Consider the following 19,326-nt stretch of genomic DNA (forward strand, 5'->3'; position numbering starts at 1 on the left):
GAGGATAAACATATGGACTCTGTAGCAATTTGGATGAATTTAGAGTTTATAATAGTGATCTATCACAGAATCAAAGAACAGAGTACCACGTTTTCACTCATAAGGGGGCCCTGAACATTTACCTTAATGCTATAAGAAAGGGATTGGCAGCAGCAGAATACTGCCAGAGTTGGGGGAGGAACACAGCATTGACAAGGGTAGCTGATCTTAAACCAGGCAAAGGGGACCAAAGGAAGGCCCAAATTTTACCTGTACCATGTCCACATGTATACCTAATCCTGAATTGTACTCGTCTTTAAGGTAAAATATATTTTTAAAATGTCAGATTGATAGTTACAAAAATGAGAAGGTAGAAAATTATGATCAGGATAGGGTACATGGAAAAGGAGACTTCCAGGTTGCTGAAAATGATCTACTTCCTAACCTGGGTGATGGTTATGTGAGTGTATGTTTTTTCATTTTTCTCTACATAATATTTCACAAGAGAAAGTGAATTAAGTATGCAAAAATAATTAGGCTTTATCATAAGACAGCAACAATAAAAACAGTACATTAGTATTCATGGTAACTGCAGCTAAGCAAGTATATATTTTCAAAATCTATCTTGTCCTTTATCAACTTGTCTTATGCTGTTGAATACTTAACTTGGAAAAAAAAGTGAAGGGAGACAATGAAAGTTCTAATAGCTATTTTCAGAGAAAATTGTCTCTGGGACAAGATTCGTCTGCATTAACTTGTGTCTGAAAGGAAAAAATAATGGTCTGAATGCAAGTAATTTATTAAATTGTGGTAAAATTTAAAAATGGTTATACCTTTTTGAAAACTAGCTCAACTCCTTAACTTTATTTTTCCTTGTTATACTTATTATTGCCTGACAGCACATTACAAATGAGTACCTTTACATATATGTAAATATTTTTTTGTTCTATCTCCTCTACCAAAGGGAATAATACATAAACTCTATGAGAACAGAAAGAATGTGTTATTTACTGGCATATCCCTAGCACCCAACTATGTGTGGCACATAACAGGTGTCCAATAAATATTTGCTGAATGAACAAATGGAACTATCTAAGGAGTATCTTATTAAGAGAGCATTGCTATTAGAAAGAGGCACCTGATTGCTCTCCAATGGCAAAAAATAACGTTTGGCTAAACAGCTGTTGTCTAAACTGAATGCTAATTAAGCAGACAATTATACGGTCATCTTCCCAGAATAATTGCAACCAACAAAAACATGGGGGTAAAGGGCTCAGGTTTTAATAGCACCTGAAATTAAGGAATTGAGACTTAGGATATGCTGCAGATTGAGTCACTACAGTGAAAAAATAACATCCTATAACTAAATTCTAGGTCAGTTGTTACCAATGAATCAGAATCTCTGAAGGTATGGTCTAGGAATTTCTAGTTTCAAAAGCTACCTGGGTGTTTCAAGTATACAGTCAGGTTTGAGAAGCACTTTAAACTAACTCAGGTTCTAAACTAGTCTGATCCATTTTAATCCCAGCCCCTGTACCACAGTGGAGGATGCTGATTTGAGTGCCGGACCAAATGTGCCCCACAAGAATGGTATCACAAGTATTACCTGTATTTACACATTTCAGCAATAGTTTTGTTCTTCCCCTTGAGACAAATTACAAAAGGAATACTGCCTTTATCAATAATCTGAATTTTAGCACTGAGGTGAATATAAAGACATGTATTTGGACTGTCCTTTTTAAGATAGTCACTTGGAAAGGAAGGAAGCTCAAGTTTCTTCAACTTAATACTCTTAGAATTTATGCAGGTTCATCTGTGGAAGGTCTAATCAGAAAGTGTTAACCCACCCAGAGAGCTGTCTGCAATCAAATGAAGGCCTCAGTTTAGATTCATACATTCACCAGAAGAAAAGTTCTTTTTCAAAGTAATCAGGAGACTTAGTTTCCTGCTTCTTGGGGAGAAGGGGATACTCGAGCACATGCTTTAAGACAAAAAGGCTACCAAAGTTCTCCTGACAAGTAACAGGTGGGGATTTCACATATTCTTTAAAAATCTGTTTTGGACAGCATGTATTTTCTTTTCTTTTTTAAGAGAAGTCTCAAATAATCTTAAATCCTAAATCTAGATGAAATCCACTGTCTGCATTACCGAGCAAAAACAGGAGGCCCTAACCTCCACAATACCTCCTTTTCTATTTGCCTAAGCCCTTCCCACTCACAGCTACAACTTCCCATCACCCCTTGCACCTTCAGCTCCGGTTTGGTCCCACCTGCCACCGTATCTCTACCTTCCACATTGGCAAAGACAAATGAAGAAATCCCGGATATCTTTACAATGCATCTGTCACCACATAGCAATTGGGAAACCATTCTGGTCTGAGAGACAAGATGGACAACATAGGAAACACTATATGACTTTAGATAAGCACATTAAATTCTCTTTATCTCCATTTCTCATTAGTAAAATCAGTCCTTCATGCTTCTTATAAACGTTGCCAATTATAAACCTGTAAAATACCTGATGATTATTTCCCAAACACTTGATTCTTCCTCTCTACTATAAAACAGTCCACTTATTCTTTTTGGTAACATGTAAGCACAATACATATAATATTATATGAAAACAAGTATGCCAAAAAGCCCTTGGTCCAGTCCGGCCTCCATGCATAATTCTGCCCAAATCAACTTAACCTGAGAAAGACAGCCTGCCAACAAGCCTTCTGAGAACTGAATCACTGCTGCAGAGCAGGCACTAAGGACTGATGACAGAGATGACTTCCCTTCAATGAAAAGGGAAAAGACAGACTTGCTCAGAGTTACAGGAAAATCAGTAAACAAATAAGGATTAGAACCCAAACCAACTGGCCAATTTTTAATTTAATTGCACACTCTGTTGTATTCTGTATTGAACACAATGTTCTTATTAACAGTTTTACAGGACTTCTTCGAGGTTTTAGATTATTGAATTCAGTTTGCTTTCATAAAAGCACATACTGAAATTTTCAATTTGTCATTGTGAGGATTAGGTCAGGTGTAAGAAGATACTAGTATATTTTTTGTTACCATATTTTTAATCATAAGAAAATATATACGACTCTGGTTTCTCTTCAGATCGTATAAATCTTTCATCTTTTACTAAAGATTTCCGTGGCAAGGAACAATTCGGTATCATAACCCAATTTTTTGAGGCGCTACTGGGCATGATAGCACACACCTATAGTCACAGCTACTCAGGAGACTGAAGTGAAAGGAACATTTGAACCCAGGAGTTTGAGGTTACAGTGAACTATAATCATGCCATTGCACTCTAGCCTTTATGACAGAGTGAGCCCTGATCTACAAAAAAAAAAAAAGACAAAAAAATTCTCACAACAATAGGTGGAGCCACAGGAAAGCTGAACAGATTACTCAGTAACAGTAGAAGAGAAAAATTATTGAACATTTGGGGTGTGTCAGAATTGAGCCAAATTATTGATATTCATTATTTCATTTGATTCTCACAACAACCTCATGAAATAGATTCTACTAAATTACCAATATGGAAAGGTCACATGCCCAGAAGTTTTGTCCAAATTTTAGATAAAAATCCAGGTGGTCCAACACCAGAGTCAATAATGTTACAATATGAAAGAAAGACCAACATCATTCATCAAATTGACATGTGTATTTATTGCACAAGTTTTCCCTAGAACTGGGAGGTTATTATAATACAGGTGTACATTTGAGAAATGTATACAGAACAAGAAACAAGTATGTACATTTTACATATCCACCATCTAAATAACTTACAGAAAGCAGAACATTCTCATAAGACATCTACCAGAAGTAGGCATTATGGCAAATCTAGTTTTTTTTTTAATTGATCGTTCCCAGAGTATGCCAATTACAACAAAACAAAATCTGTATTAGTATGTTTTTATTGCACTTAACATTTTCAAACTCAAAATTAAGACATTAATAAAAGCTAGAAATATTTGAAATCAAACCAATTAGTTTATATACAAGGACAAATTAGTTTTAATTCTATAATGTAAAAGATCCCTTTTGTATTTCCTGCCGTAACAAACAGGGTTTTTTTTTAAAAAATATATATAACACCTCTGTACCATAAGAAGTTGAAAAAATTATTTCAAACAGTTCAAAATTATTTTCACATTCATCATAATGACTACTCTTTAAAGAAGTAGCAGCTCATTCCTTGGGCTTTGTGTAAGGAAAGAATGACTATGATGAAGATAATAGAAATTATAGAAGGATTAGGAATTACAAACTCATGAATCCAGAAGGAAGAAGGAAAAAACCATCAGAAATCTTATAGGATAGTGATTCTTTATGAAACTTTAGGCCTTTTCCTTCTCAGTAAAGCTTAGCTTTAAGAATAACAGTAGCATGAGCCATCCACTTAGTAAGGATTAAAATTTCTAAATTTTAAATAAAGAATAGTTTGATAGTTAAGAAAACACCCAGAAAGAAACATTATCTACCTGCTACATATTCTGAGCTACAATCAAAAAATAATGTACAATGGCACACATATGAACTTTTCTGTATTCTGAATTCTGCCAAAGAGATTGACTCATAGAAGTCCAAAATCAGACAACAGAAGAATTCTGTTAATGAATGGAATAAGAACATTAAGCCAAAGTAAATATATCCACAAACACTCCTTGGCAACAAGTCTTCCATGGGAGACTCAAGTACTAACTGGGACCAGCTAAAAGGTTCTGGGCCAAAGATCGTAGGCACAACAATTTCAGGTTTACATTCCATTAAAACACCATTTCTTGTTCAGCTAGTTGGAGATCTCTTGAATACATAAAGAGCAAGGCAAAATGTGACCCAATGTTAAAAATTCAAGGTCAAAGACTAAACAAATCACAGAAATTTTTCATGAATTATTGAAAATTTAAACAGCAAGAATGGATATGTTGCTTTGTAAATGTATTTAGTAACTAAATAGGCAAGTGGTTTTCTTTTTCTTAATCAATGATGAAACTATGATGAAAACAGTCAATGAAAGCAGAAACCAACTTTACTACTAGCATTAAAAGTATGTTCCACCAGATAAGCAAAGAATAAACTATAATGTAGTATTCAAATAAACTGAGGTAGTAGAGCATACTGAAAACTTTATCTACCCATCTTTCTATTTACATTACTTACAGGAGTTTGGTTCCATATTAGCCTTTCTTGCAAGCAACACTCTACAGTATATACAAGGGCAACAACTGAGGAGTGGAAATCTTTGAAAAAACCCAGTTTTTGAATGAAAAGGGCTCTTATTCTCACAAGAGAATAATTTTAGGAGTTATAATATCCATTAGTGTAATTTGAATATTATTAAGCAGTGAAATAAATATTCGACACCTATGGATTCAAAAGGGCTAGATACTGAAAGCAAGGACCTTGGCTACCTGAGCACTTTTAAAGAAAATTGTATTATTTTTGCCAATGCTTTGGTGTAATTTTTAATCCCAATTTCATTTATTAAATTAGTGAATATGCAAACATTAATATTTATAAGAATTAGTCTACACTTATAAACAAATTGTATAAAGTAGTATTCTTATTTTGGAAATCTATATTCCTCAGCCTTAAAAAAAGATTGGCTTTATTTATATTTTAGAGTGTGTGAAACAGAAAACTCACCAGAAAGTAAAATTTCAACATTACACATAATTAATACTAGTTGAAAATATTTTCTTAAAAAGGCATGTTTACCAATCTTGTACTCCTACTTCTGCTATTTAAAAAAAATAGATACATATGTACACTTACATAACACACATTTACACTCATTATTCTGAGTTTGTTATAATAAACAGGCTGTTTAAAATACTTCAAAAATTAACCAGAAATTAGCTGTTTTGAATTACAAAATAACAATCAAGGTTTTACTAATCTCTGTACCTTAGAAATAAAGAATTAAAAATGAATGAAATGACTATTTCTGAACCACTAAATCACGAGACAGCTGTTGCTATTTAAGAGTTATGACAACACTGTAATAATCACATGAAATTCCTCAATAATATTCATTTTATAGAAGTTACTTACAGTACACTTTGGCTTTTTCAAATGTTTCAAAATTATTTAGGCTGCTTTAACTTCACTTGTTTAAAAGTCTACCAACACCCAAAAGCCCTATCAAAAAGAAAAAAGCCATCCAAAATACAGAGAATATGCAACGCAATGCAGGATATACATCAGTGACTGACTAATTCAGATGAAAATCTAAAAGGGAAAAAAATCTTCATAAATGTGTCTTTGTTTCCTTGGTTTCTACTTATCTTTCAACCAACCACTTACAATCTTTAGACATGTTAAAGGAGTATTTGTGCAACATATGGAGAGTGAGTGCTTGCTACAGCAGCCAGGAGGGGAAGATCACTGGATTCAATCCTGAAATAAAAGAAAAAGAATCTCAGTTTTGATTTTCTATACCCAGGATATGAATCCTATAGGTGATGACCACTACCTATAAGGTCACTAAACTGCAGGAGTTAAGGACCTAAGTCACCCTAGCCAAAAGAAAAATATTTCAGTAAGTAAAACACAGAAGCACAGATATGGGTACCAAAGTCATAGATGTAGAAAAGCATCTCACTGACCTGATGATGGAACACGCACTTGGGCAAGGCACAATGTCTAAAATATACCATCTAATATAACAGTAGAATAACAGTGTGCACCCAGATTGTTTTAGATAAAAATGTTTCTATAATAAGATATACTGGAAGTCATGGGAGTTTCTTAAAAATACATCCTACCACCAATTTATAGCAAAAGGAAAATGGCAAATCCACATAGAAAAAGTTACTCAGACAATTAATGGCTAGAGAAATTTGAATAAAATCAGATGGTATTGGTAAGCTAGTAACTTGGCGAAGATTAAAGAGCTTGGTAATAGCCAGCAGTAAAAAGAGTATGCTTCTCACTGTTTGTGGGAATTTATACTGGTACTTTCTGGATAGTATTCAGTATAATCTATCAAAACATCACATTCATAGAAAAATCCAATATACATGCCCTTTAACCAAAAATTCTACTTTAAGGAATATATCTTACAAATGTCAAAGACTTATGTTCATTCTAGTATTGGTTTACAATAGGAAAAAACTAAAAATAATATAAATTCCAGCATATAATGGAATGTTATCCTGCCAATAAGAAGAATGAGATAAATCAGTGTGTGCTTGTATGACAATTTAAGATACATTAAAAGGCAAGTTGCACAATGACATACAAAGTATAAACCAATTTATATTCTGTATTATCCATTTAAAAATTCTATAAAAATAAGCAATCTGTCAATAGTGTTTGGGTGGAGGACTGAAAACTAAAAGAAGACAGTGATTTAATTTTCATTTTTATGCCAAAATATACTGTGAACTTTGGTTATTAAAAACTACTTTAATTTTTAAAAATAAAGGCATTTAGACACACCCTTCACTCCCCAAGAAAAAGATTATACCCTGGAGAACAATCCTCTCTATACATCTCAAGTCAAACGCTTCATCAGGACTTGAACAACAGTGTGGTATTATCGCATGTAAATAGGACCTGAGTCAGAAAGATATGGAGTCATTCAGATCCGTATTCAGTCCAACCAGTGTGTGACATCTGGCATATTAACTTACAGAATCATCTATTTTCAACCTAGATGACACTGCCTATATACTTAATTCTTAATAACAATCAAGAAATAACCCTAACTTTAAACATTTAAAAATTGGTTCCTGACATAGAGTAGGTCTTCAGTGATATTGGTTCCTTAAAAAAATTTAAATTTATTCAGACTATATTCTTAACATACTATACGTAATGGCAAAAGTGACAATGCCTTATGGTATAGGACAATCTAAATGATAACAATATCCAGAGTGTTAAAGAAAAAGACACGTAAAAGGGCAATTCTGAGGAACATTACTCGCCTACAGACACAGAAATGAGAAAGCAAAGCCAGAAAAACAACTTACATACCCCAGAACCACTCCCAGCTCCTTGACATGAACACGCATCTGCCCCCTCAGATACTCTGACAACATTTTACTCTTGAAGTATAGCTCCTGCAACCGGTCTTCAAGATGCATTACACACTGCCGTTAGGGAGAAACCAAGAAGAGGTCAGAACACAGTTTTTAACTCTGAGTATGGTAAATTCCAAAACAAAATGCTGTTGACAATTCTATTTAGTTATTCCAAGAGGAACTAAAATTTTTAGCCATTTTTAAAGTATGCAGTTTTAGCTATAAAGAAATGTAAACATTTTTTGACTCATATCAAAGATTAGTTTCTACAGTATTTTTTTTTCTTTTCCAATCGTGATAAAATACACATAACATTTAGCATTTTAAAGTATACAATTTAGTGGCTATTTATTTATTTAATGAGTTGGAGTCTGTCACCCAGGCTAAAGTACCGTGGCATGCTCACAGCCACCACAGCACCGACCTGCTGGGCTTAGGCAATCTTTCCAAGTAGCTGAACTACAGGCGTGCGCCACCAAACCCAGCTAATTTTTTGATTTATTATAGAGATGAGGTCTTGCCAAGTTGCCCAGGCTGGTCTCGAACCCCTGGACTCAGGCAATCTTCCTGCCTTGGCCTCCCAAAGTGCTGGAATTACAGGCATGAGCCATCATGCTTGGCCAATTTAGTGACTTTAAGATTCCGAATAAATTTTCAAAATGTTATACAACCATCACTACTATCCATCTCCAAAAATTTTTCAATATGTTTTTATTCTAAATTTGATAAATGTAATATTCTTATAAGTTGATAAATTTCAAATGTATTTACTTAGGAAAGATTGTATTTGCCTGTAGAGAGTAAAAAACAGTCTGCAATAGTTCAGAGAGAATACTCTGTAGTCCACACTAGAAGAGAGATGTTTCTAAGCTGGAACATTAAAAAGTAAAGCACATGCATTTTGTTTACTGTCAATTAACTTGCTTACTTCACCAAAATAGGTGTATTATCATGTGAAAAGATGCTATGCATATGTTTGAGGAAAAAACATTAGTTTTTGTTGATAAAACATTGCATTCTTACAGATATTTCTTTCCGATGAAAACCAACTATTAAATGTTACTAATAAAAACCCACTGTATTACTGAAAAACATACAACCAAATGAATTTCTTGGCTCACTTACTGTTTTGTGGTATATGTTGTTTTAATAATGCTTGCTTAGGCTCAAAATGCCATAGTAAATAAGAAAATGTTAACTATAGAATACATGTATATATAAAATATATTTTAAATTATATAATTGAGTGGCATTAAGTGTATTCACCATGTTGTGCAACTTTTGTATCACTACCATCCACTTCCAGAAATTTTTCATCATCCCAAACTTAAACTCTGTACCCATTAAACAATAACTCCTCATTCTTCCTTCCCCTTAACTCTTGGTAACCACTATTCTACTTTCTAGCTCTATAAACGTGCCTATTTGTGGAACCTCATGTAAGTGGAATCGTATTAAATTTGTCCCTTTGTATCTGGATTATTTCACTTAGTATAATGTTTTTGAGGTTCATCCATGTTGCAGCATGCATATGAATTTCAGTCCTTTTTATGTTTGAATAAATATTGCATTATACATATTATACCACATTTTCGTTATCCATTCATTTGCTGAGGGACACTTCGATTATCTCTAACTTTTGGCTATGCAGGTAATGTTGCTATGAACATTAGGATACAATTATCTGTTTGAATCCCTGCTTTCAATTCTTTTGAGCATAACCTTAGATGCAGAATTGCTACATCATATGATAATACTAATAAACTTTCTGGGTAACTGCCAAACTTTTCCACAGGTCCTACACAATTTTATATTCCCACCAGCAATGCATGAGAGTTCCAATGTCTCTACATTCTGGCCAATATTTACTATTTGTTGTTGTGGGTTTTTTGTTTTGCTTTTTAAATTTTTGGTTGTTTTGTAGAGACAGGATCTCACTTTGTTGTTCAGGCTGGCAAGAAATCCTTCCACCTCAGCCTATAGGCATGAGCCCTCACACTTGTCCAGTTGTGGATTTCTGACCATACCACCCTGATAGATATTAAATGGTATCTCATTGTGGTTTTATTTGCATTTCCCTAATGACTAATGATGTTGAACATAATTTCACAGGCTTATCAGTCATTTGTATATTTTCTTTGGTAAAATGTCTATTCCAGTTCTTTGCCCATTTCAAATTTGATTGTTTGCTTTTTGTTGAGTTGAAGGAGTTCTTTATATAATCTGGTCATCAATTCCTTTTTAGATATATGATTTGCAAGCAGTTTTTTACATTCTGTGGGCTGTCTTTTTACTCCGTTGACAGCTGACAAAGTTTTGCATTCTGATAAAGTCCAATTTACCCATTTTTTGCTTTTGTTAGTGTGCTTTTAGTATTAAATTCAAGAACATCCAGGGCAACTGTCTTTCGGGTCCCCTTCCACTGTGGGAGCTTTGCTGTCTTAATAAACTGCTTTCAAAAAAAATATCAAATCCATATCCAATGTCATGCAGATTATCCCCTACATTTTCTTGTTTTATAGTTTTAGCTCGTAAGTTTGGGTCTTTGAGTCATTTTGAGTTCATATATTTGTATATGGCATAAGCTCAACTTCATTCTTTTGCATGTGACTATTCAATTTCCCCAGCATCTTTTGTTGAAAAGACTCGTTTATTTGTTGAGGGTCTTGGCATCCTTGTTGAGGTTACTTTTAGGACCTCTACTCTGTTCCATTGTTCTATATGCCTGTACTTATGACAACAGCAAAATGTTTTCATTACTGTGGCTTTGTAGAAAGTTTTGAAAATAGTAAGTGTGAATCCACCAACTGTTCTTTTTCAAGATTGTTTTGTCTCTTTGGAGTTGAGATTCCTAATAAATTTTAAGATGAGTTTTCCCATTTATGTAAAAAAAAAAAAATGCCTTTAGGACTTTAATGTTAGAGTGTATGCAATCTGTAGATCACTTTGGGTAGTAAAGACATCTTAACAATATTAAGTCTTCCAAATCATAAACATGGGATGTGCTTACATTTATTTATATCTTTAATTTCTTCCAGTAACGCTCTGTAGTTTATAGTGCACAAGTCTTTTTGTTTCCTTGGCTACATTTAATCCTAAGTAATTAATCTGTTTCATGCTATTGCTAAGTCAAAGTGTTTTCTTAATAGAGTGTTCATTGCTAGGATACAGGGAAGCAACTTAAGTTTTTTGAGTTGGAGTCTCACTCTGTTGCCCAGGCTCGAGTGCAGTGGCACACTCACGCCCACCCCAGCATCGAGCAGCTGGGCTCCGGCGATCCTTCCGCCTCAGCCTTCCAAGTAGCCAGAACTACAGATACACATTACCATGCCCGGCTAGTTTTTTGACTTATTGTAGAGATGAGGTCTCACCAAGTTACCAGGGCTGGTCTCGAAACCGCGGGCACAAGCAATCCACTCACCTCAGACTCCCAAAGTGCTGGGATTTCAGGCTGAGCCACCGAGTCCAGCCGCAAATTATTTTTATGTTTTGTGCCATACAACTTCGCTTAGTAGAGCTACTGTTTTTTTGTGGAATCTTTATGTTTCTACATATAAGAAGATGATGTCATCTGCAAGCAGAGATAATGTTACATTTTCCATTCTAATTTTAAAGTCTTCTGTTTTTTTCCCTTGTCTAATTGCTCGGCCTAAAACTCATAGTACCATGCTGAACAGACAAGGTAAAAGTGGGTATCATTCTCTTTTTCCTATTCTTAGGGAAAATGCAGTCTTTTACCATTGAGCATTATGTTAGTTATGGGCCTGTCATAGATGGCCTTCATCACACTAATCTACAGAGTTGTTTGTTTTTGAGTTGGGGTCTCACTCTGTCATTCAGGCTGAAGTGCAGTGACATGATCATGGCTCACCGCAGCCTCAACCTCCTAGGCTCAGGCAATTCTTCTGTCTCAGTTTCCTGAATAGCTGGGATTAAAGCATGCATCATTATGCCTGAGTAATTTTTTGATTTTTTTGGAGAGATGAAGTCTCACTATGTTGCCTAAGTTGATCCCAAACTCCTGACTTAAGAGATCCTTTCGCCTCAGCCTCCCACGGGTAGGAATTACAGTGTGAGTCACTGCACCCAGGCTAGAGAATTTGTTTGTTTGTTTTTAATTATAAAGATGTGGGGTACAATTCAGGGTAAGGTATACAAACGTTGATTATGCAGGTACCCTTGCTGATGAGGTATGCCCCTCTCTCCTCTAGCAGTTTCCCTCAACTGCCAATCCCCCCCCCCCCAGGCAGTTTCCCACTACTGCCAATACCTTTCTTACAGTATTATAATTGTTCAAGGTCTGCTTATGAGTGAGAACATATGGTACTCTGTTTTTTGTTTCTGTGATAGATCACTGAGTATGATCGACTCTTAATCCAGTCAAGTTGCTGCCAAGTCCATATGTTTGTCGTTCTTTATGGTTGCATAATATTCTATTGTGTATATGTGCCTCATTTTTTAAATCCAGTCCTGCTTTGATGGACAACATGGTTGTTTCCATGTTTTTGCTATTGTGAATAGAGCTGGAACCAACATACACGGGCAGGTATCTTTTTTGTAGAATGATGTGAGTTCCTCCGGGTAAATTCCCAATAGGGGAATTGCTGGATCATATGGAAGATCAATTTCTAGTTCTTTCAGAAATCGCCACACTGTCTTCCAAAGAGGTTGCACTAGTTTGCATTCCCACTGGTAGTGTAGAAGGGTTCTTTTTGTGCACATCCTTGCCAGTATCTGTTGTTGTTTTATTAATGATGGCCATTCTTAATGGGGTTAGGTGGTATCTCAATGTGGTTTTGATTTGCATTTCTCTGATGATGAGTGAGGCTGAGCACTTTTTCATGTGTCTGTTGGCTGCCTGTATATCTTCTTTTGGAGAAGTATCTATTCATGTCTTTTGCCCACTTTTTAATGGGGCTGTTTGTCTTTTTCCTTTCAGCATGTTTGAGTTCCTTGTAGATTCTAGATGTTAGGCCTTTGTCAGATACACAGTTGGCAAATATTTTTTCCCATTCTGTGGGCTGTCTCCCTGCTCTCTTGATGGTTTCTTTTGCTTTGCAGAAGCTTGTTAGTTTGATGAGGTCCCACTTGTTTATCTTATTTCTTAAGGTATGGGCATTTAGGGTTCTGAATAGGAATTGGTGGCCAGTTCCAATTTCCATAAGGGTGTCTCCTGTGTTGTCTAAGATTCTTATAGTTTGAGGTTTTACATTTAGGTCTTTGATTCATTTAGAGTTAATTTTTGTGTATGGTGATAGGTAGGGGTCCTGTTTCAATCTTCTGTATGTGATCAGCCAGTTTTCCCGCACCATTTACTGAATAGGTTCTCCTCTTCCCAGTGGTTGTTGTTGGAGGCTTTATCAAAGATGAGTTGGTTGAGAAATTGAGGCTTTGCTTCCAGAATCTCTATCCTGTTCCATTGGGCTATGTGCCTGTTCTTGCACCAATACCAGACTGCTTTGATTACTGTAGACTTATAGTAAAGTTTCAAGTCTGGAAGTGTGATATCTCCTGCTTTGTTTATTTTGCTAAGGATTGTTTTGGCTATTTGTGGTCGTTTATGTTTCCATATGAATTTCTGTATTGTCATTTCCAGGTCTGAGAAGAATGATGTTTTTAACTTAATGGGTATTGCACTGAATCTGTAGATTGCCTTTCGTAGGATAGACACTTTAACAATGTTGATTCCTCCTATCCATGAGCTTGTAATATTTTTCCATTTGTGTGTGTCTTCTTGGATTTCTTTGAGCAGTGTTTTGTAGTTCTCACTGTAAAGGTCTTTCACTTCTCTGGTTAGAAAGATGCCAAGGTATTTCAATTTTTGTGTATATTGTGAATGGGATTGTGCTTTTAATTTGGGTCTCTGCCTGCTTGTTGTTGGTGTATAGGAATGCAACTGTCTTTTGCACATTTATTTTGTACCCTGAGACTTTGCCAAAGTCCTTTATCAGTGCAAGCAGGTTTCTGACAGATTATCTTGGATTTTCAAGGTATATAATCAGCAAAGAGGGATAACTTGACATCTTCTTTTCCTGTTTGGATACCCCTGGTTTCCTTCTCTTGTCTAATTGCCCTAACTAGGACTTCCAACACAATGCTGAACAAGAGGGGTGAGAGTGGGCAGCCTTGTCTTGTTCCAGTTTTCAGGGGAAATGTTTCCAGTTTTGCTACAGAGCTTTTAAACTATGCTATATTATACTTCTCCTAAAAAAAGAACCCTGAAAGTTAGAAATGACATCTTCAGTAAGAGGTTATCAATATTACAAAGAAGGATGTCATGTCAAGTCCTGACACGACAATAAGGATCTAGAATGCACTGGCATTCTGTAAAGCCTGGGATGTTGCATGACTATACTGCACATGATAAAAACATTTTGGCTGCTGAAATCAGAATATATAGACATATACACAACCGCTTCTGTTTTAGCTTAGGCTGCCATAACAAAATACCACAGACTAAGTGCCTTAAAAACAGAGATTTATTTTCTGATTCTCGTAAGGGTTTTCTTCCTGGCTTCTTACTATGTCCTAAGCCAGTAGAGAAAGAACAATCTCTCTCTCTCTTCCTCATCTTAATAGGCCACTAATACCATCATGAGGGTCCCACCCTCAAGATATAATCTAGCCTTAATTATCTCCCAGAGACCTTATCTCCAATACTGTCACACTGGGGTTAGAGTTTCAACATATGAGTTTGGGGAACAACACAAACATATAGTCCACATACCTTCTTTCACAAAAACAATGAAGAAGCTCATAGTAGTATTTAATATAGGCATACATAAAGCAGAGTTCAGTCATCTCTCAGAATGCTCAAAGTAATTCAACCCTTACAAATACTTACAAAATTTGGAGACAAGTTATGCTTATAAAGCTGAAGAGTGGAATGAAGTAGGCTGGAAACAAGACTGGAAACCAACACTTCTTTTCCCAATTTATTATCTGTGACACGCCTCTGGCTACTGGCCACTTGAACAGTCCATTTATCCATATCAGCTATAATACAGACAGCTTCTGCTATTGGTTCATCCAACACTGGATGCTGAAAAGTAAAGAAGAATTCATGAAGTTTCCAAAGATTCTGCTAATTTGACAATTAAGATATACTGAACTAAAACAGAAAAAATATCAAATGTCAATGTCTTCTTGACCAAGGAGAATTTAAAAAATGAACTCAATAACAAATTTCTTGAGACATTTTACAGAAATTATCATAGACAATTTCTATTCATTATGAGAACTTTGTTTTCTTTAATCAGCACTTAACCTTCACCAGTCTTTTGACAAATTTATTAAGTGTCAACTATGTGACAGGCAATTAAAAGATTTTTTTTGTACTTTGAAAGAGCTAAATGTTTTAAAAATAGGACAGGACTTACTAACACAAATATATCAATGGTAAGATTCTGTGCAAACTATCCCAATCTATAAGGAATTAATATGCCTCAGCACCACAGGGACTATCCCTTGATGTCATGAAGTACCCAAATGCCCATGTGCACTAGATTTTTCGATTTTACCAAGGCAAATATCCAGAATATGATTATAACAGTTAAAAGGGGGACAAATCAATATGTACTAACATGGTTCTGTAAGACACACTGTGAAATGAAAAAAAAGTCACTATATAATACACCCACACAATTATATATTTCTAAAAATTCAGATACATCTACATGAAAATGTATAGAAAGAGAAAATTCTCAAGCTCTTCACCAAGAAGATTTCTGTGAAAATGCAGGAATAGTAAAAGTATTAAAAAGGGCTTCAACTTTTTATTCTGTATACCTTCAAGTTGTTTGAATTTTTATCATAAACATTTACTTTTATTATTATTATTGTTTTTTATTTTAAAGATGTGGGGTACAATTCGGGATTAGGTATACAAGTGATCATCGTACAGGTAAAGTTTGGGCCACCGTTTGGTCCCCACTTTGCCTGACTTGAGATCAGATATTTTTATTTTATTTTATTTTTTTGAGTTGGAGTCTCACTCTGTTGCCCAGGTTGGAGTGCAGTGGCACACTCACGGCAACCCCAGCATCGACCTGCTGGGCTCTGGCGATCCTTCTACCCCAGCCTTCTGAGTAGCCAGAACTACAGGCGCATGCTACCACACTCGACTAATTTTTTATTTATTGTAGAGACAAGGTCTTCCCAAGTTGCCCAGGCTGGTCCCGAACCCTCAGGCTCAGGCAATCAACTCACCTTGGCCTCCCAAAGTGCTGGGATCACAGGCTGAGCCACTGCGCCCGGCCCAGGAACTCTTACTTATGTTGTGTCCCTTTTATTATTAATTTATAATTATATTAAAAATATAAAACAGTAAAAAATAAAACTCAACCTCACTAATCATGAGAGAAATGCAAATAAGAACCACAGTGAGATATCTCACCCAGTTAAACTGGCTTTTATAAAAAAGACAAGGAATAAAAGAGGCCGGTGAGGATGTGGAGAAAGGAGGGAATCTCTGTACACTGTTGGTGGGAATGCAAATTAGTATAGCCACTATGGAAAAGGATATGGAGGCTCCTCAAAAAACTAAAAGTAGAATTACAATATGATCTATCAATTACACTAACTGGGTATATATCCAAATGAAAGGAAATCAACATTTCAAGGAGATATCTGCACTCTCATGTTTACTGCAGTACTATTCACACTAGCAAAAATAAAGAATCAATGTAAGTGTCCTTCAACCATCAGTGGATAAAGAAAATGTGATATACAGAGGGTGCCAAAAAATGTATACATATTTTAATAATAATAATCTTGGGGATGTTTTAAGAAAGCACTATATGCTTGTTCCACTAACTCCTGTCTCATGTGAATATTGTTTGGTACAATTCTGTGATGAGTGTGTAAACTGTTCCAATACTAAAGCCAAAGAAACAGGACTTGTTCCTGTGCAAGGCTTCAAATCTTCCCTTGTGTACATCACACATAGTACCATGCATCGCAAATTGAATCACGAATATGTGTAATTTTGTTAGGCATATTGGAGGTTCTGTTGCATACTCATACCTCCATGGTCGTTGTACTTCCACAGTGTTCTCAAATTTTAAATACCACTCAAAATGGTCTTGTGCTCCACAAATGACAAGCATGCTTCCACCATTTTCTATGTCCTACCTGTCCAATGTTGACACTAGCACTCATCTGATTAACGCCATCTTTTTTTTTTTTTTTTTTTTTTTAATAATTAATCAGTATTTTTATTATAGTTTTGTGGGGTACAGTTAAGGGTTAGGTGTACAATTACGTTTCATTCAGACACCCTGTTGATAAGAGGTGATTAACGCCATCTTTTGAGTGAACGTCATACCACACATTGCTATCATAATTCAACTTTGAAAATTAATACATACATTACATGTAATACATATATACAGGTATACCCAATGGGTATAGAGCAGTTTACACACAGTGGGATACTATTCAGCCATAAAAAACAAAACCCTGCCATTCGCAGCAACATGGATGGAACCGGAGGTCATTATACTAAGTTAAGTAAGCTAGGAAGTAAAATAGTCCATGTTCTCATTCATATGTGGGAATTTAAAAAGTCGATCTCCTCACGCCTATAATTCTAGCACTTTGGGAGGTGGGGCAAGAGGATAGATTGAGCCCAGGGGTTTGAGACTAGCCTGGGCAACATGGCGAAACCTCATCTCTACAATAAATACAAAAATTAGCTGGGCATGGTGGTGCATACCTGTGGTTCCAGCTAATTGGAAGGCTGAGGTAGAAGGATCACTTGAGCCCAGGAAGTTGAGACTACAGTGGCCATGAGCGTGCCACTGCACTCCAGCCTGGGCAACAGAATGCGACTACAACTCAAAAAAAAAAATAAAAAGTCGATCTCATGAAGATACTGTGGTGGTAACCAGAAGCCAGGAAAATGAGGGATGGGAGAAAGAAGAGTGGTTGATAGAAGAAATAAGGCCTAGCATTTGATGTATGAGTAGAGAGACTACGGTTTACAATAATCTATTGTATGTTTCCAAACAGCTAGACGAGAATAATTTGAATGTTTCTAACATAAAGACAAATATTTAGGGTAAAGTATATTCCAGCTACACTGACTTGATCTTTACAAATTATATGAACGTATTAAATTATCACATGTACCCTGAGAAAATGTACATCTATTATGTATCAATAAGAACATTTTTTTTAAAAAGACAGAATTTGAATCAAATCCATGTTAAAAGTTGTTTTACAGCAACCCCCTCAGGTCCCCTCTCACTTTGGGAGCTTTTCTGTACTCTTAATAAATCCTGCTTTGAAAAAAAAACAAAAAAGAAGATGTTTTAGGCCGGGCTCAGTGGTTCAGCCTGTAATGCCAGCACTTTGGGAGGCCGAGGCTACTGTATTACCTGAGCCCGTGGGTTCGAGACCAGCCTGGGCAACTTGGCGAGACCTCGTCTCTACAATAAATCAAAAATTGGCCAGGCATGATAGTACACTCTTGTAGTTCTGGCTAGTTGGAAGGCTGAGGCGGAAGGATTGCCAGAGCCCAGCAGGTTGATGCTGGAGTGGCCGTGAGCGTGCCACAGCACTCCAGCCTGGGCAACAGGGTGAGACTCCAACTCAAAAACAAACAAACAAAAAGTTGTTTTAAACGCAAGTGTTTCAAGAACTGTCGTTTTCTTTTTCTTTCTTTTTTTTGTAGTTGGAGTCTCCAACTCCAACTGACCTGCTGGGCTCCGGCGATCCTTCCGCCTTAGCCTTCTGAGTAGCTGGAACCAAAGGCGCGCGCTACCATGCCCGGCTCATTTTTTTTGATTTATTGTAGAGATGAGGTCTCGCCAAGTTGCCCAGGCGGGTCTCAAACCCGCGGGCACAGGCAATCCGCTCACCTCAGCCTCCCAAGGTGCGAGATGACAGGCTGAGCCACTGATCCCAGCTCAGGAGAGCACTTTCTAAACCTCGCTGCCAGGTGCCCTTGCACGCTGGCGGGTTAAGATGAACTCACCAGGGGCTGAGGGGTTTTGCCTACAGAAGCTCATGCTGGGGCCTGGGAAGCCTCCCTCCAGCAGAGCCAGAAGCAGCGTCCCCACCCATCGCCCCTCAGCCCACTTGGGAAGGTGGTTAGGAGCAGCCCTGCAATCTCTCCCTTCACAGCTGAATCACTGCTACTTTGTCCCCAAGAAGTTTCAAACCCCGGGGCCACGGGGTGTCTTGCCCACCTCTGATCCCAGGCCCAAAGGGCCCTTCACCCCACATCTACTCAGTGGTTTCAACTAAGATCTGCGTTTGTTCAGGGCAAGCCTGCTTCATTGTGAAGCGGGATAACACTTAGGACGGATCAGAAA

At 36.5% G+C, this 19,326-nt stretch overlaps 1 protein-coding gene across 2 annotated transcripts in view; it reads right to left on the minus strand.

Moving 5' to 3' along the window:
* Positions 1-3,623: 3,623 nt before the first annotated feature.
* FNIP1 (folliculin interacting protein 1) overlaps positions 3,624-19,326 on the minus strand; it is a 150,442-nt gene continuing 134,739 nt past the window's right edge. For both annotated transcript variants that reach the window (XM_008061748.2, XM_008061747.2), the window contains 3 exons: positions 14,853-15,050; positions 7,962-8,077; positions 3,624-6,380 (listed from right to left, as the gene is read on the minus strand). In XM_008061748.2, coding sequence (XP_008059939.1) covers positions 6,302-6,380; positions 7,962-8,077; positions 14,853-15,050 — 393 coding nt within the window. In that variant the 3' untranslated portion in view covers positions 3,624-6,301. The remainder of the gene's footprint in view (positions 6,381-7,961; positions 8,078-14,852; positions 15,051-19,326) is intronic.

This window comes from Carlito syrichta, unplaced genomic scaffold (genome assembly GCF_000164805.1).
Source record: "Carlito syrichta isolate Samal-C Ts95f unplaced genomic scaffold, Tarsius_syrichta-2.0.1 Scaffold305570, whole genome shotgun sequence".
Lineage (NCBI taxonomy): Eukaryota > Metazoa > Chordata > Mammalia > Primates > Tarsiidae > Carlito > Carlito syrichta.